This window comes from Carya illinoinensis, chromosome 7 (genome assembly GCF_018687715.1).
Source record: "Carya illinoinensis cultivar Pawnee chromosome 7, C.illinoinensisPawnee_v1, whole genome shotgun sequence".
Classification (NCBI taxonomy): Eukaryota; Viridiplantae; Streptophyta; class Magnoliopsida; order Fagales; family Juglandaceae; genus Carya; species Carya illinoinensis.
The window spans coordinates 37,843,529-37,867,346 of NC_056758.1; the positions used below are offsets into that span (position 1 = coordinate 37,843,529).

Consider the following 23,818-nt stretch of genomic DNA (forward strand, 5'->3'; position numbering starts at 1 on the left):
TTTTGAAAAAATCAGCAGAAAACTATAAAAAAAGAAAAAAAAAAAATCCTTCAATTCTCTGCTAGTAATAAAATTTCAAAAATCAGTTCATACCAAAACAATATTCTGCAAAATTATGTTCTTCCCAACTTTTTTAGACACGTAACCATATTATAACCAAAGCAGTAATTTAAAAGAATTAAAATGTAAAGACTGCACAAATAACAGAAGTAGTTTTTTCAGATAAGTAAATCATTTTTTTTCAGATAAGTAAATCACAAGCAAAGCATACAATGGATAATTGAATGCTTGAAGGCAAAGCTATCTATGGGTGAAAAAACTAGATTTTAAACACAAGCAAGCTTGTATCAAAGGCTTTTAAGCACCAACTAACAAATAACAAATATGAAGAATTCCTCATCCTTCAATTCTTAACTTTGAGGTAAAAGTGCTTTTCAGCCATTAACATCCCCACACCATGCACGCACACAGATTCAAGATCATATGGAAATCATATGCTGCCAAAAGATAAAACAGATTACCGCATGCTAATGAGGAAAAGACATTGCACACCATAATGACAGAAAGACAGATTACACAAAAATGATAATATACAATGGTATAGGCTACCTTGAAGTCCCTTACTAAGCAATAGGTTTAATTCTTCTCGCCCATAATTAAAATTCATTATTGTTACTCTTCTACTTACAAATAAACAAGCATCGGTATTAGTCATATAATATTAATGTAGATGAGAAATGCTAAATCATATATAATATTAATGTAGATGAGAAATGCTAGATCATACATGTGCCAGACTACAATTTGCTACACAGATGATCGCCAAAATAAACCAGATCATCCAGAACTCAATTTGCAGCCGAATAGTCCATGGATTGACAACGTAGGTTGTGAAATGTCAATCCCAAAAATTAGACCTGAATTTGATTTGAACTGTTGAAACACCTACTTCTCTCCTAACTGGATTAATCTCCATTAGTGCCTACCATGCAGTATGAGCCTAATCTGTGCAAAAACTCAACTTTATTTTTATAATGAAATTGTGATTTCATTAAAAGTGCATAGTGGCGCATCCCAAGTACACAATAAGTATACAAAAAGATACATGCAACTAGTAAGAGAAGAAAAAAAGCAAGTCTTTAAAATCTAGAAAGCTAGATAGTTGGGAGCTGTTGTGAATAGCCATCAAAATATAGGCAGTTCTGAATACTAGCCAGTAGCCAACTCATAATCTAGCATAAGGTGATCAATGCTTTTCTTGTTCTTCTTGCACATAAAACACCAACTGGTTACTACAATATACATCTGAAATTATCCATTGTTAAGATCTTTCCTAAGGTCACCATCCAAAAAATACTACCCTCAAAGAATTGTTTCTCCAAATACGCTTCGAAGGAAATGAAGAGCCAACTGGAGGGATGAGCGCATTGAAAAAAGGATATAACCTTGAAGATACATTTTTCAACGGTTTCCAACATATTTGATCTTCACTACCCCACCTGAAGGAATGCAACTTGTTGAAGAACAAACAGAGAAGCTTCATCTCTCAATCATAGGCCAGTCTAATAAAAGCAACATTCCATATTCCATTGGCACATGCTGTCATAAATCTACAAGTGTTATGCAACCAAAGCCTCCTTGCATTAGGATATTAAAAAAAAAAAATTAAAAAAAAATAAACAGCCATAGGAAGATAGTCAGGAATGGTTCCTGCATCACACATCATACCAAAATATGATGTTAGAACTATCATCCATCACATATTAAACAAAATGAGATTACCCCCCTCCTAATTTTTTTCCATAGCCTAACCCCAATAGACCTACTGATCTCATTGGAACAGCATCCTCCCCCATAAACATGGGCTGGGTATGTCCAACTGTTTATGATGCAAGTGCTTCTAAGGGTCCACCCCACTAATCGAACAAAATGTGCTTAGGGCTACACTCATATACAACCTCTCAATACACCTTCCCTTTTGTTTAGGTAATTCTTTGTATATTTCTTATATACTTCGGTACACCCTTCGATTTTTAATGAATTTAGATTACTTATTAAAAATTACTTATCCACCTCCTTTTTGAAAACCATCAGCATCTCTCTAAGTTGGCTAAAACCCAAACAACCACTTTTGTTCTTATTGAGCTGCTCACTTTCAACATCCAACTTCTATACCCCCTTTGCTAAAATTGGATTCTTGGCACATTTTGAGCCACACCAAACCTACCTTTGCCAAAATACTGATGTTTGTCTCCCCCAGCTCTGCTGACACCTTTGCCTATACTAGTTTGACAACCAATGGGTATGTCTTCACAACCTCAGGCAATTTACCAATCGCACCATGCCAAACACACCCCATCATGGGTCATTTGAATCCCAATCCATGTCTGGAAGAACACACCACATGTTAAAGTTCAAATGAAAACCTACAAGACCTTGGTCCCTCTCCATCCACCTCCTCCCTCCTCCCTCCTCTATACTCTTTCAGGACTAACAAAATACTACGATTGTTGGAAGAACTTCCAGCTATAAAGGATGTGTTTCCATAGATTCTTTCCGATGAAACAGCCCAGACCTTGCCTCAACTTCTTTCTATGGATTCAATGCATACCACAGGCATATACTGTATAAATATATATATATATATATATTTTATAGAGGGAAGGGAGGGGGAAGGGGGGGCGCTGCAGAACTAACAAGCAAATGGTATAAGAGGGCCAGGTGAAGAAACCAATCAGAAAACCAATTAATATATACAACTATACCATCAATTAATTTGGAAAACCAAACAATGAAACCTTAAATTCCAAATTATGCTGTATTTTTCAAGACAGATGTCATGAAGTGGCAAATATCCTCCATCTATACCATATGTGAACGTCAAAGACATTAATTGTGACAGCTCCATAATGCAAGAATATTTTAAATAGTTACCGAGAAAAGAATATTTGTCTTGTCTTGGTATACGACATTTGCTGATCTGGTGGATTCAAGCTCTTTTTCCACAGAGCAGCTCTCACCTGTCAGCCATCATCAAATAAAAACTTCAAATGAATCAAAGGTTACATGTACATACAAACCTAATCTTTATCGATCTCCCACACAAACAAATAATTGAACATATGCCTCTCTCTTGAACCTAACATAAAGCCATTTAGCTGTTTATCTGAAAAGGAATGAATGAATATTTAATCCATTTATACCAGATATATGCCAGTATTTTTTAGATAAGAAGATATATGCCAGTATTTCTGACAGAATCAATTCTTGAAATTGCCCTCCTTAGCCTGACCTTATATAAAATAAATGGAAAAGGAGTATTACCTAGAAAAAGTAAAGTAGTGAAGACGTTCTTGTAGTGGGTTTCTCGGGTAGAGAATTAGTTTTATGGGAAACAAGGGGCTGGGGTTGGGGAGGTGTGTTCCATTCTAATTCGGGCTTGGAGTTTTTGGGTAGTGTTTCACGGGCTCTCTAGTATGGGCTAGGTGTTTCTTGTATACGTCCAGTGTACTTAGTTACTCCTATTGATATATATAATATTTTTACTTATCAAAAAAAAAAAGTAAAGTAAATGATAAGTTAAGAACTTATTAAAATTGTGTACACTGACTTTCAAAATTGAACAATATTGTGGGACATTCCAAATGAAAATACCAGACAAATAATATGGTTCTTACTACAAATTTTCATGGTTTCATTGAAAAACTAAGCAATTGATAATATGACTAAATGCTATTAAAAAACAACCACAAGTTTCTTGCGAAAAAAGGAAAAGGCATAAATTCATACTACTTTTTTTTATCGATTGAAAAGGCATAATACATTCAAATACACTTTGTGTATCGAACTTTTTTCAAGATATAACAAAATAAAATTAAACATAATATATACTGTAAAAAGTTAGTAGCAAGACCTAAATTTTCTTTTTTTTTTATGAATAAATAAATATATTGATCAAAGAATGGCAAAGCCAATTACACTAGACTAATGCCCTAACTAGGTAGGCACATTAGAGACCAGAAAATCATGAAGAACCACGCCATTAAAATCCACAGCTATGGCCCAATTACAAAGAGTTCTGAAAAATAAAACTTTTAGTTCCTCTAAAGATCTTTCTTGGTCTTCAAAAGTCCTCTCATTGCGCTCCTGCCATAAGCACCACATAATGCATAGAGGAATCATCTTCCACATTGCTCTAATTGGTTGCCTTCCGCTTACATTTGGCCAACTCGCTAAAGCTGCCTTCACCGTCTTCGGCATAACCCATGCCATGTCTAGTCGAGTAAATACCTCATTCCAAAGGGTTCCAACTGTATCACAATGCAGGAGAAGGTGATCTACCGACTCTCCCCCACCTTTACACATACAACACCACTCTGTAATAATAATCCTCCTTTTCCTCAAGTTATCAATTGTGAGAATCCTTCCCAGAGAAGCTGTCCATACAAAGAAAGAGACTTTGGGTGGTGCCTTATGTCTCCATATCTTTTTCCCAAGAAACTGAGCATTTGGTTCCATAGTAAGTGCCTTATAGAATGAGCGAACAGTGAAAGAGCCTTTGGCTGCCAGCTTCCACCACATAACATCCTCAAGCTGCCTGTTTGGTCTGATAGCATATATTAGGCTATAGAACTCAGCAAAGCAACTTACTTCCCAATCTTGTGCCGCCCTACTAAAGGTAACATTCCAGTGAGTATGTCCCCCCGAGGTCTCCAAAACATCTGCCATTGAGACGTCCTTTGCACTTGCTAGCTGAAAAAGAGAAGGGAATAAATCTTGTAAGGCCCTATTGTCACACCAAACATCACTCCAAAATTTTATCCTTGAGCCCACACCCAGTTGTAACTTAACAAAGCGATTAAACACCCCCCATCCTCTTCTTATGTGTTTCCACAGCCCAACACCATAGGCCCCCCTTACTTCTCTAGAGCACCAATCCCCCCATAGAACACCATATTTCTTCTCAATCACCATTTTCCATAAGGATTCTGGTTCTGTCGCATATCTCCACAGCCATTTTCCTAGTAATGCTCGATTGAACACCCTTAGGTTTCTAATCCCCAACCCTCCACTCAAGATGGGACGACAAACCTGCGCCCACTTAACCAGATGGAACTTGAACTCCTCCCTCATCCCCCCCACAAGAAGTCACGTTGGAGTTTCTCAATACGGGCCGCTACACTCGCCGGTATTGGAAAAAGAGATAAAAAATAAGTAGGTAGGTTAGAGAGTGTACTCTTTATCAGAGTAATCCTACCACCTTTAGACAAATACATTCTCTTCCATCCCACCAATCTCCTCTCAATTTTCTCAATCACAATATTCCATACCGACAACGCCCTCGAGGCACTTCCCAGAGGAAGTCCCAAATAAGTCATAGGTAGAGACGTTATCTTACACCCCAACGATCTAGCTAACTAACGCATGTTAGGCACTTCCCCAATTGGCACCAATTCTGATTTCTTGAGGTTTACCTTCAACCCAGACACTGCCTCGAAACAAAGGAATAAAGCCTTCAGTGCTTGCATCTGACTCTGTTCCGCTTCACACATGATAAGGGTATCATCTGCAAACAATAGGTGAGAAATATTAATAATGCCCCTATCCAGGGTTCCAATCTTAAAACCCTCAACGAAGCCATTCGTAACCAGGGATGTGATCATCCTGCTTAAAGCCTCCATGACTATAACAAACAATAAAGGTGACAACAGATCCCCTTGTCTCAAACCACGTGAACTATTAAAAAAGCCCAATGCACCGCCATTTACCAACACTTAGAACTTCGCCATCGATATGCACCAATGGATCCATTTCCCTCATCTCTCCCCAAAACCACATCTCCTTAGCAAATTGAGAAGCAAATCCCAATTGACGTGATCATATGCCTTTTCCATGTCTAGTTTACACAAGATCCCGGAATTTCCAACCTTCAGTCTACTATCAAGGCATTCGTTTGCAATAAGCGCTGCATCTAGAATCTGTCTTCCTTTTACAAATGCATTTTGTGGATTCGAAACAATCTTCCCCACCACCTCACTCAGTCGGTTCGCAAGAACTTTGGAGATTATCTTATATACCCCATTCACTAGACTAATAGGCCGATATTCTGTGATTTCCAACGCCCCCACCTTCTTCGATATCAATACAAGGAATGTGGCATTCAGACTTTTTTCAAATTTTCCAGCCATATAAAATTCTTGGAACACCTTCATCAAGTCCTCCTTTATCACTTCCCAACAATCCTGAAAGAAATCCATAGAAAACCCATCCGGTCCTAGAGCTTTGTCCCTGGTCATTTTCTTCCCAACAATCCTGAAAGAAATCCATAGAAAACCCATCCGGTCCTAGAGCTTTGTCCCTGGTCATTTTCTTCACTATCTTATAAACCTCTACCTCCTGGAACTCCCTCTACAATCGTAACACATCACTCGGCTTGATAGTATCAAAAACCATACCATTCAAAGGAGGCCGCCATCCCGCTTGCTCTGCAAGTAACTTCTCATAGAAGTCAACTATATGATTGTGAATTGCCTGTTCATCTCTACACTCCACCCCTTCAATTTTCAGCATCTCAATATTGTTGTTTCTTCTATGCGAGTTTGCAATTCTGTGGAAAAACCTTGCGCTTCTATCTCCTTCCCGCAACCATAATGCCCTAGACTTTTGGCGCCATGACACCTCTTCTAGAAGTATCAACCTCTCGACATCAGCAATCAACTCAGCCTTCCGACCTAATTCTTCCTGTGAAAGTGGTTGTACCGCCTAAAGCCTCTCAATCTCTTGAATTTCCAGCATCTTTATTTTTTTGTTTTCCCCTACATTTCCGAATGACTCCATGTTCCATACTCTTAAATCTCTTTTAAGAGCTTTCAACTTGCCAGAAAAAATGAAACTGGGCGTACCTTGGAACTGGTAGGAAGACCACCACTGTCTGACCCTATCCACAAAACCTTCAAATTTAAGCCACATATTTTCGAATTTGAAAGGCTGCCGACCACTACATAACCCTCCGCAATCCAACATAATGGGCCAATGGTCTGACCCTATCCGGGGCAAACGCTTTTGCCATACATCCGGGAAATGGCTTTTCCATTCTGGTAAAATTAGGAAACGATCCAATCGCGACCATGACTGATTGTTAGACCAAGTAGTGGTACCCCCGGCTAGTGGCAAGTCTACCAAATTCAGATCAAAAATACATTCCGAGAACTCCTCCATGGCTGGCCTCATTCTTCTACTTCCATCAACTTCACTATAGAATCTTGCAACGTTAAAATCTCCCCCAATGCACCATGGAAGATCCCACCAAGTATAAACCCCGGCTAATTCTTCCCACAGTAATCTTCTATCCATGTCTACATTGGGGCCATATACACCTGCAAAGGCCCATAGAAAATCATCGGACACACACTTAGACAAACAAGCTACCATGTACTGTCCAATAAACTCATCTATCTTCTCCACCACCCGCCTATCCCACAACACCAACACCCCACCCAACGCTCCGTTAGATGCCAAAAATGCCCAATCCACATGTACTCCACTCCATAAACTCCTCACAATCCTCCTATCAATCATCTTCAATTTTGTCTCTTGCAAGCATACTATATCCACCTTCCACTCCCGAAGCATGTTCCTAATCCGTAGGCGCTTATTAATCTCATTAAGCCCACGAACATTCCAAGAAACAATTTTAGGCTTCATTGGGGAGCAACCAGCCCCTTGCCTTTCACTCTACCCCTGCTGGAGCTGCCCTCCATATTCATGGACCACGTCAATCTTCTCAGTTCCCGCTATTTCTTCGATTGGCCTTTGTTTTTTTATTAGAGTTTTGCTACATACAAGCAAAGTCGTGTCCTAATCTGTGTACCAATACTGATTCTTTCATATTTAAAATTTAAATTAGCACTATTTTCAATAAAATCTACTTTTTGACCGATCACAATAAATTGGTGCACATATTAGTGCACAAGTGTGCTTGCAACTAGACTTTTCCTTTTGATTATGCCCAACCTCAATCGCTGTGAGCAGTGCCATAAATTGCTCCTCGTATCCGTCACAATCTATCCCCACGAATTTTTGGATCTCTCTTACCTTATGAAAGACCCAATCCAACACTTTCGATTGATCCGGAAAATAGAAATTCAAAGGTACAAGATCCTCCCTCCTACAGTTCTGGAATCCGTGAATATCATCTTCAAAAGAGATATCTTCCAACCCCAACTGGCCACTGACATCAGGTAACACCAAGTCCCCATCCACCGATAGCATTAGATCCTCCGATCCCTCCCCCTCTTCCTCCCCTGAATCTGAATCCATTACAACTCGATCTTGCTCTTCCATCGGCACTAAATCCAGCTTCTCCATGCATATCGGCACTTTCTGGCTTTCCTTAGACTAAAAACTGCTCTCCAGAATCAACTGCAGGCCCCCCGACAGCTTCTGCATTTCGCACTGTTCCAACCTCACCGGCGGGACCTCATCGGAATGGTCCATCGCCGTCGTCGGCGTTGTCTATGGGCTCGCCTCCCTCCTTTCCACCATCGGCGAGCTTTGCAGCAGCGTCTCTAGTATACGCTCAACAGAATCGTGACCTGACCCATCTAAAGGCTACGGGTAATCCGCCTGAGTTCCAGGGCTTCCATTCGGTTCCAAGGGGCTGGGCTGGGATGGCCCAGACCCAGACCCACCCTCCTTATTGTCCCGGCATCCGGGGTCGAGACTAACATGGCCCTTGGGCTGCGCTTTATCCACCTCTCCAATCGGGTTTAACCCCCCGATATGGACTGCAGCCCTAGGCTGGGTCCTAGGCCCAGCCTTTTTACTCCAGAAAAGCCCAACTCCCTTTCCCCCCCCCCCCCTCCTGCATGCGATTTCCCTCCCCTTTCCTGTTTCAGCCCGACGAGACCACGTACCACCTCCATTTCCTTTTGCAGTTTCCTCACCTGTCCCTGTAAATCCGTCAACCTTCTGCTTGTCTCCCACGCCACCTGCCCATACTTCCACCTACCACTCTCTACACCCCGTACCAAATGAGGGGCTCTACACACCTCCCTGTCAATGTAGCCCTTACCTGCCTCATCCCTCCTCAGCTCGTGACTAGGCCCCGACGCCGCTAGAACCTCCTTAAACGACCGATTGAAGACATTACTCTTCCTTCCCCCTCCATGAACCTGAGCCCCATCTGTGGAGACACCCCTTCTTCCGGACAGCTGCACCATCTTCGATACTAGCTCCATCAACCTTCTCCACCCCCACCCTTCTTCTCCTGCCGGGAAACAGAGTAAGCCATTTCTTCCTACCTGGTCATACTCTGCTATCGATAGAAAACGACCTCGAGTATTCGCACATCGTTGTGCAACAAAACTACGATAACCTTCCCTAACCACTAAGTACACCTCCTTCCCCTCCTTCAAACAATCATCCAGTGCTTTTATGAACCATAAAGACGTATTGAGCCCCACCAGCATCTCATGTCTCGCCTTCCATCCCTGCTCTGAGATGCGCATATTACCTCCCTCCTTCGCGAGCACAATGAGTTTAGACTCTGTTACTAATTCCTTAGACCACACCATTCTTTGACCTTAATTTTCTTGAATCCCTAATAAAGCTTATCATATTAATTTTTTTTTTATTGGCACTAGGTGTCCGAGAACAAAGTCCCAACTAATCCCAGGGGAAGCTTCTCATATTACAAACAATCTATCAACAAACCTCATTCCACAAATCTGATAGCAAAGTCCGCAAAAGGTGTCAAAGCATAATTAAAAAACAAGATATTCCATGGACCAGGTTGACAATGTAAGAAACTGAAACATTTTTTTTCTTTTTTGAGTAAATCTTCCCACTGGGAGGGGAGGGGGCAGTCAACAAGCTTCAATTTCCAGTTAACGAAATAACCTTATTAATTCACAAAATGTGATATAGTAAACAGAAATACCTGTCAGAATTGCCTGATCAACGCGCAATTGATTGCTTAGCATCTCAATCATCCTCATATCAGCTGGAACTTTGCATCCCACTATTCAGTTTACAGACCACAAAAAAGGGATAAGTCCTTTAATTTTTTGATAATTTATGTGCTGATATAAACCTATTTGCATACCACTAACTTCTACAATATCCCCTGGAACAAGCTCTGTTGCTGGAAGTATGGAGAAGCAACCTACAACAGAGAGTTTTTACATGAAGACCCAGTGAAAAGAAATGATATATTAAAAGACAAACTGGCAGGCTTCAAGCAATTCCACAAAGAAGTGTGAAAGACTGCTGCCATGGATGATAAACAAGCACATGCTATAAAGTTTCAAGTCAAATTAGAAAACAATATCCGTATGCCTCTATAGCAACATAAGACCAATAAAAAGGCTTCCCAGTTTAAGCCAAAGCAAAACAACAGTACACATTAATTGCCAAAAATCCCAATCAATACGGTAAACATTTAATCATAATGTAAAGTTTCCAATGGCATAAATCACATGAAAATGGTATACTACCATGTGATTTTGTAGTATGAAGCCTATACTTATGCTCCAAATAGAAAAATTTCTGGAAACAAAAATATACTATATATCAGATCCATCCAGTAAATCATATTATCAAATCATAACCAGATATATATTCATACAGTTGTTACTTCAGTTGTTTAATTTACCATTTCGAAGTACCGTTGCAATATCAGCTTGGTAGGCACGTAGCTCCTACAACAAAAGAAATAACTAGGGGTGTCAAAATGAGCTTAAGCTGCAGGTACAAATTTTAGATTAGTGGGGATTGAGGAAAACGCTAAACAAAGACAGGCATTACATTTTTTTTTTTATTGATAAACAATTTTTTTTATAAGTAAATAAACAAATTTATATTGATCAAAAGAGTAAACAAGAGCCAGATCATGTGGGACATATACAAGAGCAACGCCTAAACGTGCTAGTTTAGTGATACAAGGAATTCCTCTCCCTCCAAATACACCACCATAGGCATGTTGGGACCATCTTCCATATTGATGCAATTTGAGAGTTGCCTAAATGCCTCTCGAAGAAGCTAGGAGGTCACTTACCCCTCTCAGCATCACCCAAGCTGGTCCCAACCGAGCAAAGACTTTATTCTACAAAGTCATGGCAATATCACAATGTCGTAATAGATGGTCAACATGTCAGATTTGGCCGAATACCTCTTTTAGGTACTTCCTTCTCATTATAAAAAAAAAAAATAGTTCAAAAAATAATTACAAAGATAAGATTGAGAATTCAATTTGAATCTCAACAAACTACATCTTTATCTCTATCTAAACTAACCTGACTTTATCCTATCTAAATATGTACAAGTTTAATTTAAATACAAGATAAGATTAGAAAATAAATCCTAATCTATTTGAATTTCAGTTCCACTGCATCCCAGTAAAGTAGGAGATTAGCTGTCATGTAACCCTAGCCGCAACTTAGTAAAGAAAACACTAGTTTTCCTTTGATACCCTCTCTCAAATTGATGCTAGGAAGTCGACTAGCAGCAATTTGCTAACTAGGTATTGATGCCATTGTCGAGTCGAAACTTTGGTGAAGATATCAGCTACTTTGTGTTCAATGGACACATAATGGAGAACGATAGCTTTAGACTCATAGGCATCTCAGATATAGTGACAATCAACCTCGATGTGCTTCATACGTTCATGAAAAACTAGGTTGGCTACCATTTGAATGGCACTTCTACTATCACCATGAAGAGGCGTGGGATGTGCCTGTGCAAAGCCAAGTTCTGAAAGAATACCACGCAACCACATAATTTCCAAACATGCAGCAAACATTGCCCAATATTCAACCTCTGTAGATGACTTAGATACACAATCTTGCTTCTTACACTTCAAAGAGATAAGAGAATCCCCAAGGAAGACACACCATCTAGTAGTAGAACGTCTAGAGTCCAAACATCCAGCCCAATCTGCATAACTGTAGGCAACTAATTGAAGAGAATAACCCTTAGGAAAAAACAGTCCACGATTAGGAGTCACAAGTAGATAGCGAATAATCCAACGAACAGCGACAAAATGAAATGTCGAGGAGAATCCATGAACCTTCTAACAGTGTGGACAACATAGGAAATATCAGGGAGTGTGATGGTGAGATAAATCAAGCTGCCAACCAACTTAAGGCATAGGGTAGGATCCGGGAGAAGTTCACCTTCATCTTTCCTATACTTAACATTCACCTCCAGAGGAGTATCAACTGGAGAAGTATCTTTCAAAGTCCCTAATTGAATTAGGTCTTGAATATACTTGTGTTGATTGAGAAATAAACCATGTGGTTGAGACCTAACTTCCAACCCTAGAAAGTAGGTAAGATCCCCAGGATCCTTCCTATGAAACACATTATGAAAATGTTGCTGAGTTTTTGAATAAAAAGTCCATTCAAACCAGAGATGATAATATCATCTACATATACAAATAAAAATACTACTCTAGTATTCTTGCACAGATAAAACCAATCAATGACTATGATTCGACATTTCCTCAAATTGTCTAGAGTGAGGATCTTCCCCAAAGAAGTTGTCCATACAAAAAATGTTGCCTTTAGAGATGCCTTTGTCTTCCAAATGCTCTTCCATAGAAATGGATTTGTGTTGTGCGTGGCCATGGCTTGGTAGAAAGAGCGGACTGTGAATATCCCTTTCTTAGAGGGGCACCAGAAAATCTTGTCTTCGCCTCTCCCCAACAAATTGCTGGGAGTACACAAGGTCAAAGAACACTGAAAAAAATCAATTTCCCAATCTTGTGCATCTCTGGGAAATGTAACCCACAAAACCTCATTGTCCATCTACCCTCTAGCCCCACGTTCAGAAACTCAACGAAAACTTGTAAACACCTAAGATTTTTTATGGGCTTAGATTTACCTAATCAAAGAATCAAGTACTCCCCAATATAAAGATTCCATTGGTAGAATTCACAAAGTTCAACTAGCTAAGAACCATCATATGGGGGTATCTAGATAAGCAAAGTTATCCTAAGAAGGCTTAGAAATTTATACTCAAACCATCACCTTTGTCTATTTACAATCCATTTTGGTCACTCTGCACATAATAAATTCAATTTTTTTGTTCCAAAAATTTAAAAGAACAGTCGTGTGCGAGAGAGAGAGAGAGAGAGAGAGAGAGAGAGAGAGAGAGAGAGTCAGTGGATTTTAAGGTCTTTTAATGTTATGATAGTTCAAATGACTTATACAAGTCTTGATTGACACATGGAGAACAACAGTATATAACTTGAACCAGCATTGACAGCGAACTTATCAAAGGAAGCTTCAGCTGTTGCTTGATAGAAGCAACCTATGGACTAGGAAGTCTTCTCCAGATGTTTCCAAGTAATGATGCAGTGTAGAAAATGTAGTACTGCATGACTTACCTCAAGGGCCTTTTCAGCATTTGTTTCTGTTATTACTCCTACTGCTGCATTTGCAGCCAATATCATCAGGATAACCTGCACAAGTAGCAATATAAACAGAAAAAAGTTAAGACCACAGACCATCTAACTTCAAATGCAAAAATGTCTAGCTGAATACACACATCATATTCATACCACATGATAGAGTCAAGGACAGACAAATTCCCATTTTCTCATCTTACATGTCAATAAAATTGTTGTGTACGTCATGCATAATCAACTTCAACTAAGAGTCTTGACAAAGACTCTTGTTAGATGAAGGAACATGTCAAATCTTTAAGCTATTGCAAATATTCAACAGTTCAAACTAATCGACTTCATGTATACAAATATATAATCGATATGAAGGTTGGAACCAAAGAAATAGAACATGTTCCAAAAGCTGGAGTGGTTGGAGGGGAAAGGTGAACATGCATCAAAGCACTACTCGATCATATTTCAGAAAATCCTAACAAGGAATCAGCTAATCAAATTCGAATCATAATGTATCGTACAGAAGGCTCCAAAAACGCCGTTAGGCCCGTCTCTCCATTAATCAGAGCCAAAATGAATGAAACAAGTGCTGCAACAATCAGTATCTTAACAAGCAAGTCGTCAAACTGTTTAAAAACCAACTTCCAGAAGGGCGCCCCTGCATGTGCAAAATATATAAGATTTAGCTAGTAAGAATTTTCATCTCTAGATAACTTTTTTTTAATAAGTAAAGAATTTTCATCTCTAGATAACTGAAGTACCCTAGGTGGGCCAAGAGAAGAAGGTTTGAACCTAAGGATAGCATGGTAACTTAAATGACTACACTTCCATTATATAAACCTCTCATGTACTTTGGATAATGGAAAAAGGAAAGTGCCCATCTATTTTGAGAATAATCAACCTCAAGTTCTCATACACACGGAAGAATATTTCAACGATTTTTAGGTTTGAGTATCTCCCAGTTGGTAGCCTATAGCCATTGAGGGAATCGTGTGAATTATAACAATCTCACTTTCTTGTTCTTCCCCTTAACCTATTTACAAGATTTTGAGTTTCAAGTGTTTCGCTTGTTTTTTAAAGCATACAAATTGATAATGAGTTGTGAGTAAGATACAGATATAGGGGCACGATAAGATCTGGGGAAGTAGGACCATATATTCTATATTGTTTCATATCAGTTACAACTGTAATGTAAATCGAAAATTCACATAAATCCTGAGGAAGGAAATAGTACAAACAATACAGAAACAATGCATAGCTGAACTTAAAGTATATTTAAATGGAGAGGGGGCTGCGGAAGAAGGACAAGCATAGTGCACTTACTTCTCTCTTCAGGCAGCACTGTAGACCATTAGTGAATCATGCAACCATAGAGAGAGAGGAAAGAAAGAAGGAAAAAAAAAAGCATTAGGAAAAAAAAAGTAACAAATACAGATTTCACACTTGGCATGGCTTATAACACAACTGCAAATTAAATTAGGACACATGAGGACATAAACTCCTACACTCAGCTGACCAGTGCCCCGGTTCCGGTTACTGGTGATCAATAAAATTGTTGAGCACATTTTGTTTTAGCACAACTTGAGAACCACCAACATTAAAAATATGAATAATGCTACGTATAGTCATTTTTGCATACTCCCTGCGCACTCCACTGATGTGATTGGCTGCATCAATTTTTTTTAATACTCAACTAATCACATCAATAAAGTGCACAAAAAAATACGCACAAATGACTACACATAGAATTTTTGTAAAAGTATTTTACATGGTTCCTGATACATGGAACATTAATCCAATTCTTATTAATTGATATGAAACACCACACAAAGAGAGCACATAAACCAAATGATTGCGATCGGAGCACGTTGCCATGTTGGATCTGAAAGTATCAGGATGAGCGTTGGGAACGGAAGACGTACCATTTTTGCCATAAAGTCTAGCATGTTGCGCAACCTACCAACAAAAAAAAAAAAAAAATCTATTGTAGAAAATAAATCCAAACCTTAAATTCAACCACAAATACGGACCAAATCTAAAATAAACCGCAAAAGATTAAACTTCGATCACTAAACTAAAATTTCAGATTGTACAAAAGACACCATTAAGTCTGGTCAGGAAACATATTTCTGCAAACCTGATCTTCGCTAAGACCTTGGGCCGGGTCCACCCCGAATAAATCCAAGACCTGACGCACAAAAAGACCGACAAAACAGAAGTGTCAGAATTCCCCGAAAACTACTAGAATAGTAACAGTCTAGAGGCCAATGTCACTAGCATGTTTCCGCTTCAAGAAGACCGGATTCGCGTTCAAACCGTCAGAAACCGGTGAGGAGAACGAAAGATAAATAGAAATCCGAATCCAATGTTAATCGTGCGGAAGAAAGAAAGAGTGAGCAAGGAGTTGAGTCCTTGCACTCCGTTCAATTGCCGAGGCAATCTCCAAATATCTTTCTCATTGTCAAATTTTCATATCCGCTAATATTTTCATATCCGCTAATATTGTCGAAGCGAATAACGTGGGGGAAGGGGGGGGCTGCGGGTTACCTCAGTAGCAGATCTGGCGTAGGCGTCCTCCATTGAACGGAGGGTTTGAATCGGGGGGAGGGGGATTTCAGAGCGAGAAAAACCTCTGCCTCGTGGATGGCCTCCTTTGCGATGAATTGATGTTTTCTTCTGGATAGTGGGTGTTATCAGTTGGTCTGACGTACTAAGAAGGTAGTTTTGGTGTGTTTCTTTGGGTCCACGCTCCACTGATCTTTCTTGGAGAGATTGTCCGGAATCGGGAGCGATTCGCCTTTGGTAGGGTGCATTGGTTCCCTCACTTTTATTTATTATTTTATTATTATCTTTTACATAAATTTTATTATTTATAAAATATTTAAAATTATCTCATTATTTAAACACAACTTTAAATAATATTTAAATATTAAATTAAATTTTTTTATAAATAATAATAAGTTAAATTTATGAAATAAATTATATAAAGCACATCTAATATAAATTTAAATATATTTAAATATTGATACGAGTTTAAAAATATTTATAAAAAATTAAAAAAATTATGAATCTCACACATAAAAGATTATTGAATTGAAAAATATTATGAGTTTCACGTTTAAATAAATTTTAAATCGAAATGAATTTAATAATTTAAAAATTGAGTATTTAGATATTAAATTTAATTTAAAATTAAATTAATTTCAGTTAAATTTAATAATCAAACTAAGGCTTGCGTTGCACGTGCGGGTACTACGGTTTACGGCGTGTCTAACACGTGAAACCCGTTTGCTTTTGCTCCAATAGAAGTGTGGGGCAAACCTTGGGCCGGGCTGGGCCTTTTTGGAGAAAAATAAACACCATAATTTACGATAACTTCAACTTTGAGATGTGATTCTTGTTCAACCAAATTTGTATGTCTTCCTTAATTATAAATTTGTTAGTTAAAAAATAATTACATAAAAAATTATAAATTAATGCAATTTAATATAGAACATCAAATTGTAAAATTACCTGTAAAGAATATCTAATAGATTTCATAACACGTCAATTTAAAAGTTTACTTTTATTTAATTTTTTTTATATATGTAGCAGTTATTTTCTTAATAATGATACTTAGTTGTCTAAAATTTATTTCTCATATAACTCTCTTGACAAGGCATCACATAGGTTAATGAATAAAATAAAAAAAATACAAATATCAAAAGAATAGAGGAAACCTAGAGGTTCAATCTTCATCTTTTTTGTATTTTTTAACACCATTTTGGTTTGAATATATTGTTTTGTGTTTTTAATAAACTATGTGGCACTACTTGGTCATGCCACATCAAGATGATAATCTATGCGGTGAGTTTTAGATGGTCCAGAGTAGCAGTAATCTTTATTGATTATTCGGAATAACTTTATCTAAAAAGGAAAATATTTGAACTAAACAATAATAATAATAAATTACTTTCTTGTTATTTATCCATATAATTCAAATACAATAATGTACAAAGACTCAATATTAATATCAGTATATTTACTTAATTGAGAATATAGTATTCTTCAACTCACATTTTATAACGTGTTACAAATGAATAATATTACGTATAGTCATTTTTATATATTTTTTATTTATTTTATTAATATGATTGATTAAATTATTTTTTTAATATACATATTAATAAAATATATATATAAATAATTACACATAAAATTTTTGATTATTTAATCTCCAGAAAGCTTGATCTAAGAGGTTAGTTACGGAAAAATTCACGCCATACAGAAATGCTTCGAATTGCCCCAAAATTAATTATTTAGAAAAGGGAGCAGTTACCCGCTCACGTTGGGGGCCCAATAAGGGTCTCAAACCTATGAATCTAGATTCTTACGGGTGAAAGTTATTTAGTCCGGACTGGGAAACCGACCAAATATCGGTCCGGTCCATATATACTTTGGAATTTCGATTTCCGATCAAGACTAGAGGCGTGGTTTTTTTTGGACTGAACCCAGTGAAGTGTGTGTATATATATATACTAATAAAGCAGTACGTGCGATGCACGTGTGTCTAATCAATATTTTTTTTAAGTGTAACAATTTAAAAATTTTTTAATTTAGCTATAAATAGACAGAATTTTATCTATATTTTAACAATTTTCTTCTTCTTCATAATAAACATTATATATATTATTTGCAAAATATTCATTGCTATAATACAACACTCTAATAAACATAGCTACAACTATACACGAATACCCTATACTTATATATTACAATAGTCAAAAGTTTCAAAAGAAAAGTCTGGAAACTTATTCTGCTGTTCCTGGGACGTTATTAACAGATAATACAGTAAGTTTGTTTTGACGTAACCTCCCAGATTCATTCATCTGCGCGCCCAAAATTACGATCCACTCATTATTTTCAATGTTGTTTGCAATGTTTTCAATATAAGGCAGATGTTCCTGTAACAATGAAAAAACGTATAAAAAGATAATGTATCAAAATTTTTAAACGTATTTAAATGTATAGATTTTACCTCGTCTGTACGGTCTATAAGATCAATAGCTGTGCATCCCAAAATTTCCTCTGCCAAGATCCAAAAATAACAACGGGTGTCGATGTGGTATCATCATACACATCTAAGTAAACTCGACACCTAACAGCAATAAATAAATTATCATTCGTTGATATCAGCAAATAAAATGTTTTAACTACCATGTAAAAATTTTTAATTTCAAAATATGAGGAAAATGTTTACCTTGCCCGTGCAATTGCTGCATTCTTGCAACTATAACATATGAAGTTTTCACCGAGGTCATAGCCAGTTGTCTTGTTGCAATTCTCGCATGATACGTAGTGGAATGACTGGTGAAAATCAACCATTCTAAATTTGCCTCTAACTAAATATGTGGACCTCTGCATTAAGACAAAATAACTATGTGCACTAATCAACATCTAAACAATACCGTATAGAAGGATTCGAAATTCACCCTTATTACATAAATTAAATCCAACAAACAATCAACGTTTCAAATTGAAGCATATGCACAGTTCTGAATTCACAGCACACAATTCACAAATTCTCATCCTCCATCTCCATTTCATTCCAACCAACCTCCAATCTCCATGTCCCAAAAACTTAGAATAAAATTAAACGATTCCAAAGAGTGAAAAAATGAATTGTATTCTTTAAAATAAGAAATTTGGCTTTAAAAAAAATATATATATATATATCGCCATTGTTGGAGCAGATATCAGTTTTTCTGCGATTTCAGATACTTTTATGATTGGATCGGTAGAACTACTTGAAGCTGATCCAAAACTATTTCCAATGATCTCTTCCAGCAATTTATCATTTTGTACTGCCTTGAAAATTTAAATTAGTAAATAAAGCAAATAGGTTTCCAATCTCTCAAATAAAGAACAGAAGAAATAAGTACATCTCATTTAGTATACTGAAGCAAATGAGGTTATTCATGTGAATCAACCTGTTTAGAAGGAGAGCAGCAGCACTGTCATGATTGTTGATATCTTGATCCCGTGGAATTTTTTTAAATAACAAGCAAAGATTTTACAAGTGAACTATAACCAACAAAATTTGTAAAATGAGAAGCTTCAGCTGGAATTTAGAGAACATTCATGGAGGAGATAAATGAAATTATTAGATCTAAAATACAATCTCTTAAATACAATTAGTATTTCAGATTCATATTACGGTTTTGTAAGAAATTGTGCATTATTAAAGGAGAAATAAAATGGAACACATAGAAGATCTAACAGAAGATAGAAACACAAATATAAATATTTGTGAAGTATTATTTTATTATCACAAAACAAAATTACAGAAATTTGAGGCTCTTTGCCTCAATCTTTAAATGCTCTTGCTCTTCAAAAATCTGCATGCATTTCCTATCTAAAGGAGTAGTCACTCGAAAAGAAGAGTTAAACAAAGATTTTAAATCTCCATTCTCTCGCTTTAGTGCTTCTATCTTCATGTTGGACTCCATAAGAAGCCGTTGAAGGATAAAAATATTTTCGTGGAGTTTGTCAATCCCACCAGTCCTAGATTGTAGTCGCTGAGAATATGTGACAAGAGTTGATGAGTATCGGATACCGAGACTCACAAGCTCGTAGATAATTTCATTATCTGACTTATTAGTCAGATCATTATTGGATTGCACTATAGCACCTACAGAAGAAGCAGAAATAACTGGTGAACGAGGTGCAGAATACCTCATATATTGGTAATGAGAAGATTGCTGAGCTATTGCAAAGTGAGAAAGCAGAAAGAGATTACAGAGTAAGAATGCAAACTAAATTTAGAAAAATGAAGAAGATAAGATGCGAAAGAAGATGAGCTGAATAATTCTTTTATAGAGAAAATTATGACAAAGTATCACTTTATTGCTTCATAACATCTTTCATGAAGCATCTCTCTACAAGAGACAAGAGATGCTAGAGAGACAAGAGATGTAGCATCATAGCTGCGGCACCTGACAGATACAGAAGAGCGATGTAGTATCATAGCTGCGGCGCCTAACAGTTACAGAAGACTTGTAAAAATCTTACGGATCAGTGTTGTCTGGTCTAAAACAGAGGATCACCGTTTTTGTTGAAAAAGAGAGAGAGAGAGAGAGGTTAACAGCTTAATTTTAATGAATTCTTTATTGAGTATGTTATTTAGAAGAACACTTAAAGTATATCATTTATGTTTTTCTAAAGCAATCGAGAGTTTACCACTGAAACCGAAGATGTTAGACATGGGTACAGCTGAAAAAATCCTGGGAGGTCGAATCCGCACCGTTTTCCATCAGAAAACCCTCCAAACAGAGCAAAAAAGAGAAAACCAAAGAAGACAACGGCCAAAATCTCTTCGTACAGAACTTTATCAACAAAAACGGAAACTCACATGCAAATTCTATGAGATAGGGCAAAACAAAGTAGAGAAAATAAGTGAGAGAAAAGAGAAGGTGGAGGAGCGAAATGATAGGAGTCGGGGTGGGTCAATGGAGAACAGTTTTATTTCGTGAGAAGAATGTGGGAGGTTTGTGTACGTGACAATACACACAAGGAAAACCCACATGCAATGTATCTGTGCTGAGAAGTGGATTCTCTCCCACCAAATGAAAACCAGACGTCCTTAAAGCGGTTTTCAGTTTTGATTTTTGGTGAATTACGACTTGTTTGGATGCTCAACTAAGTATGTCTTCGACCCGTTAGATCCCTAGATTAACTACTCTACTCGCAACATCATCAACATGATATAACATCATATTTAATACATTACACTACCCGTTCATTATTAATCAATCATTGAATTACAGTATTGGTATTTAGTCTTAACAAAAAAAATATAAAAACATTAATTATGATTAATTAAAGATTGCAAAAAATAAAAAAATAAAAAATAAAAATTGTGCTTAAACTTCTAAGTTAAAGAAAGAAAATGAGAGAGAAGTAAAAATAACTGAACGGTTTCCATTAATTTTTTGCAATCTTCAATTCAACACGTCAATCAATTTTGGATTCTTTCCCGACAGCCTCACCTATTTTCTAATCAAATCTAACTGCTCTCTCATTAAAAGTCTCTACACTCTTTAACTGCTAAATGAGAGTTTTAATCTATCTTTATGAAAATTATAAGATAGCAAGCACCACTTGGATGATCAACCTGATCCTAACTTTGAGTCCCTCACGTCTATAATTCCTGCGGTAACTTTCGCTTAACAACAAAATAAGTGGTACCCATCTCTTAAATTTTCGTAAAGGGCTTGATCAACAACAATAATTTTGCTTTATTTAGAGAAAATAAATATTTTTAAAAGCCTCTTTCTCGCTCTCAAAAATATTTCACAAATCTGTTTTCTAACAGTAATAATGTTTTCTCCGGCTTTCAAGGAATAAGATATCTTAATTAAATTATCTAAAAAATAAAATAAAAAATCTGTCATCCTTTTACGAATTACGATTTCATGCATTACAATATTAATTCATGGATGGAGTCACTCTTATATCATGCTTTCATAAACAAAAAATTGAAGTGGGGGCAAGGGGGCGGCGGGGGTGAGGATGATTAAGAGTGATGTAGTAATAGTAGTGGAATTAAGGTTAACGACAACCAAATATTTAATAAAAATAAAAAAAATTAAAAATATTTAAAAATTTAATTGGTTAACGTGTCCCAAATACAACAAGTTGGAGTTTTTTTTTTCACTTAGTCTGTGAAGTGACTTTTTGTTTTTGAAAACGCTGCAGCCTGACCTCCTTTCATTAAAAGCATAAAAGACGAAAAAGAGGAAAGACTTCGTGAATCCATTTAATAAATGACAGATCATTTCAATTAGGGCTGCCCACTTGGGATACCCATACCCGGTTTTCATTTGGTTTTATATATTGTTTGCTTTTGTTTTAGACACGAGTGCAAGATTTGGTGATGACTTTGGAAGATATCACACATATCTCGAGCACAGGCATATCAATAATGCATTAATTGTTTGATTGATTGATTAATTTATTTATTTAATTAGTTGTTTTCATTAGTTCATATGTGTGATTCTGTGAACCATTATAAAGTAAGATAAAGGTAATTAGAAAGAAAGATAATATAGGAAGAAACATCGAGATAAGGATAAGAGAGATAAGAATATTATTTAATACTGAAATTACTATTTTAGATGAGAAAGCCAACACGACTATTGTGGATCGAATGCATGTGACATTATTCATAGAAATATATCTCTAAAAGTACCGTAAATTAAAGGAGAAAAAAAGAGAGATGCTTTTAATTTATGGAGGCCCCAAATAACGGGACCCATGTGTTTGTACAGATAATTCATGTATCACCGTCTCATAGTAACGACTTTGATGGAGGTTTTCATATGGTGACGAATGACTAATCAAAACAGTCCAAATCCAGTCTCGCTGCTACTTGCCACATCAAGCAGCACGTGCGATGCAGGTGTGCCCAGTCGATATTTTTCTTAAATGTAACAATTTAAAAATTTTTCAATTTAGCTATAAATAGACAGAATTTTATCTATATTTTAACATTTTTATTCCTCTTCATAATAAACATTATATATATTGTTTGCAAAATATTCATTGCTATAATACAGCACTCTAATAAATATAACTACAACTATACACGAGTACCCTGTACTTATATATTACAATAGTCAAAAGTTTTAAAAGAAAAGTCTGGAAACTCATTCTGCTGTTCCTGGGACGTTATTAACAGATAATACAATAAGTTTGTTGTGGTGTAACCTCCCAGATTCATTCATCTGCGCGCCTAAGACTACGATCCACTCATTATTTCCAATGTTGTTTGCAATGTTTTCAATATAAGGCAAATGTTCCTGTAACAATGAAAAAACATATAAAAAGATAATATATCAAAATTTTTAAACGTATTTAAATGTATAGATTTAACCTCGTCTGTACGATCTATAAGATCAACAGCTGTGCATCCCAAAATTTCCTCTACCAAAGATCCAAAAATAACAACGGGTGTCGATGTGGTATCATCATACACATCTAAGTAAACTCGACACCTAACAGCAATAAATAAATTATCATTCGTTGATATCAGCAAATAAAATGTTTTAACTACCATGTAAAAATTTTTAATTTCAAAATATGAGGAAAATGTTTACCTTGCCCGTGCAATTGCTGCATTTTTGCAATTATAACATATGAAGTTTTCACCGAGGTCATAGCCAGTTGCCTTGTTGCAATTCTCGCATGATACGTAGTGGAATGACTGGTGAAAATCAACCATTCTAAATTTGCCTCTAACCAAATATGTGGACCTCTGCATTAAGACAAAATAACTATGTGCACTAATCAACATCTAAACAATACCGTATAGAAGGATTCGAAATTCACCCTTATTACATAAATTAAATCCAACAAACAATCAACGTTTCAAATTGAAGC

At 36.7% G+C, this 23,818-nt stretch overlaps 1 protein-coding gene across 3 annotated transcripts in view; it reads right to left on the reverse strand.

Moving 5' to 3' along the window:
* LOC122314718 (calcium-transporting ATPase 3, endoplasmic reticulum-type) overlaps positions 1-16,201 on the reverse strand; it is a 54,082-nt gene extending 37,881 nt beyond the window's left edge. Inside the window, exons 1-10 of one of the 3 annotated variants that reach the window (XM_043130275.1) lie at positions 15,947-16,201; positions 15,537-15,587; positions 15,322-15,355; positions 14,723-14,740; positions 13,921-14,057; positions 13,388-13,462; positions 10,655-10,700; positions 10,106-10,165; positions 9,941-10,021; positions 2,935-3,020 (exon numbers count right to left, since the gene is read on the reverse strand). In XM_043130275.1, coding sequence (XP_042986209.1) covers positions 2,935-3,020; positions 9,941-10,021; positions 10,106-10,165; positions 10,655-10,700; positions 13,388-13,462; positions 13,921-14,057; positions 14,723-14,740; positions 15,322-15,355; positions 15,537-15,587; positions 15,947-15,979 — 621 coding nt within the window. In that variant the 5' untranslated portion in view covers positions 15,980-16,201. Of the gene's footprint in view, positions 1-2,934; positions 3,021-9,940; positions 10,022-10,105; positions 10,166-10,496; positions 10,549-10,654; positions 10,701-13,387; positions 13,463-13,920; positions 14,058-14,722; positions 14,741-15,321; positions 15,356-15,536; positions 15,588-15,946 lie in introns of those variants that run through there. The other 2 variants (XM_043130276.1, XM_043130278.1) reach the window with 2 other exon arrangements.
* Between the last annotated feature and the right edge of the window lie 7,617 nt (positions 16,202-23,818).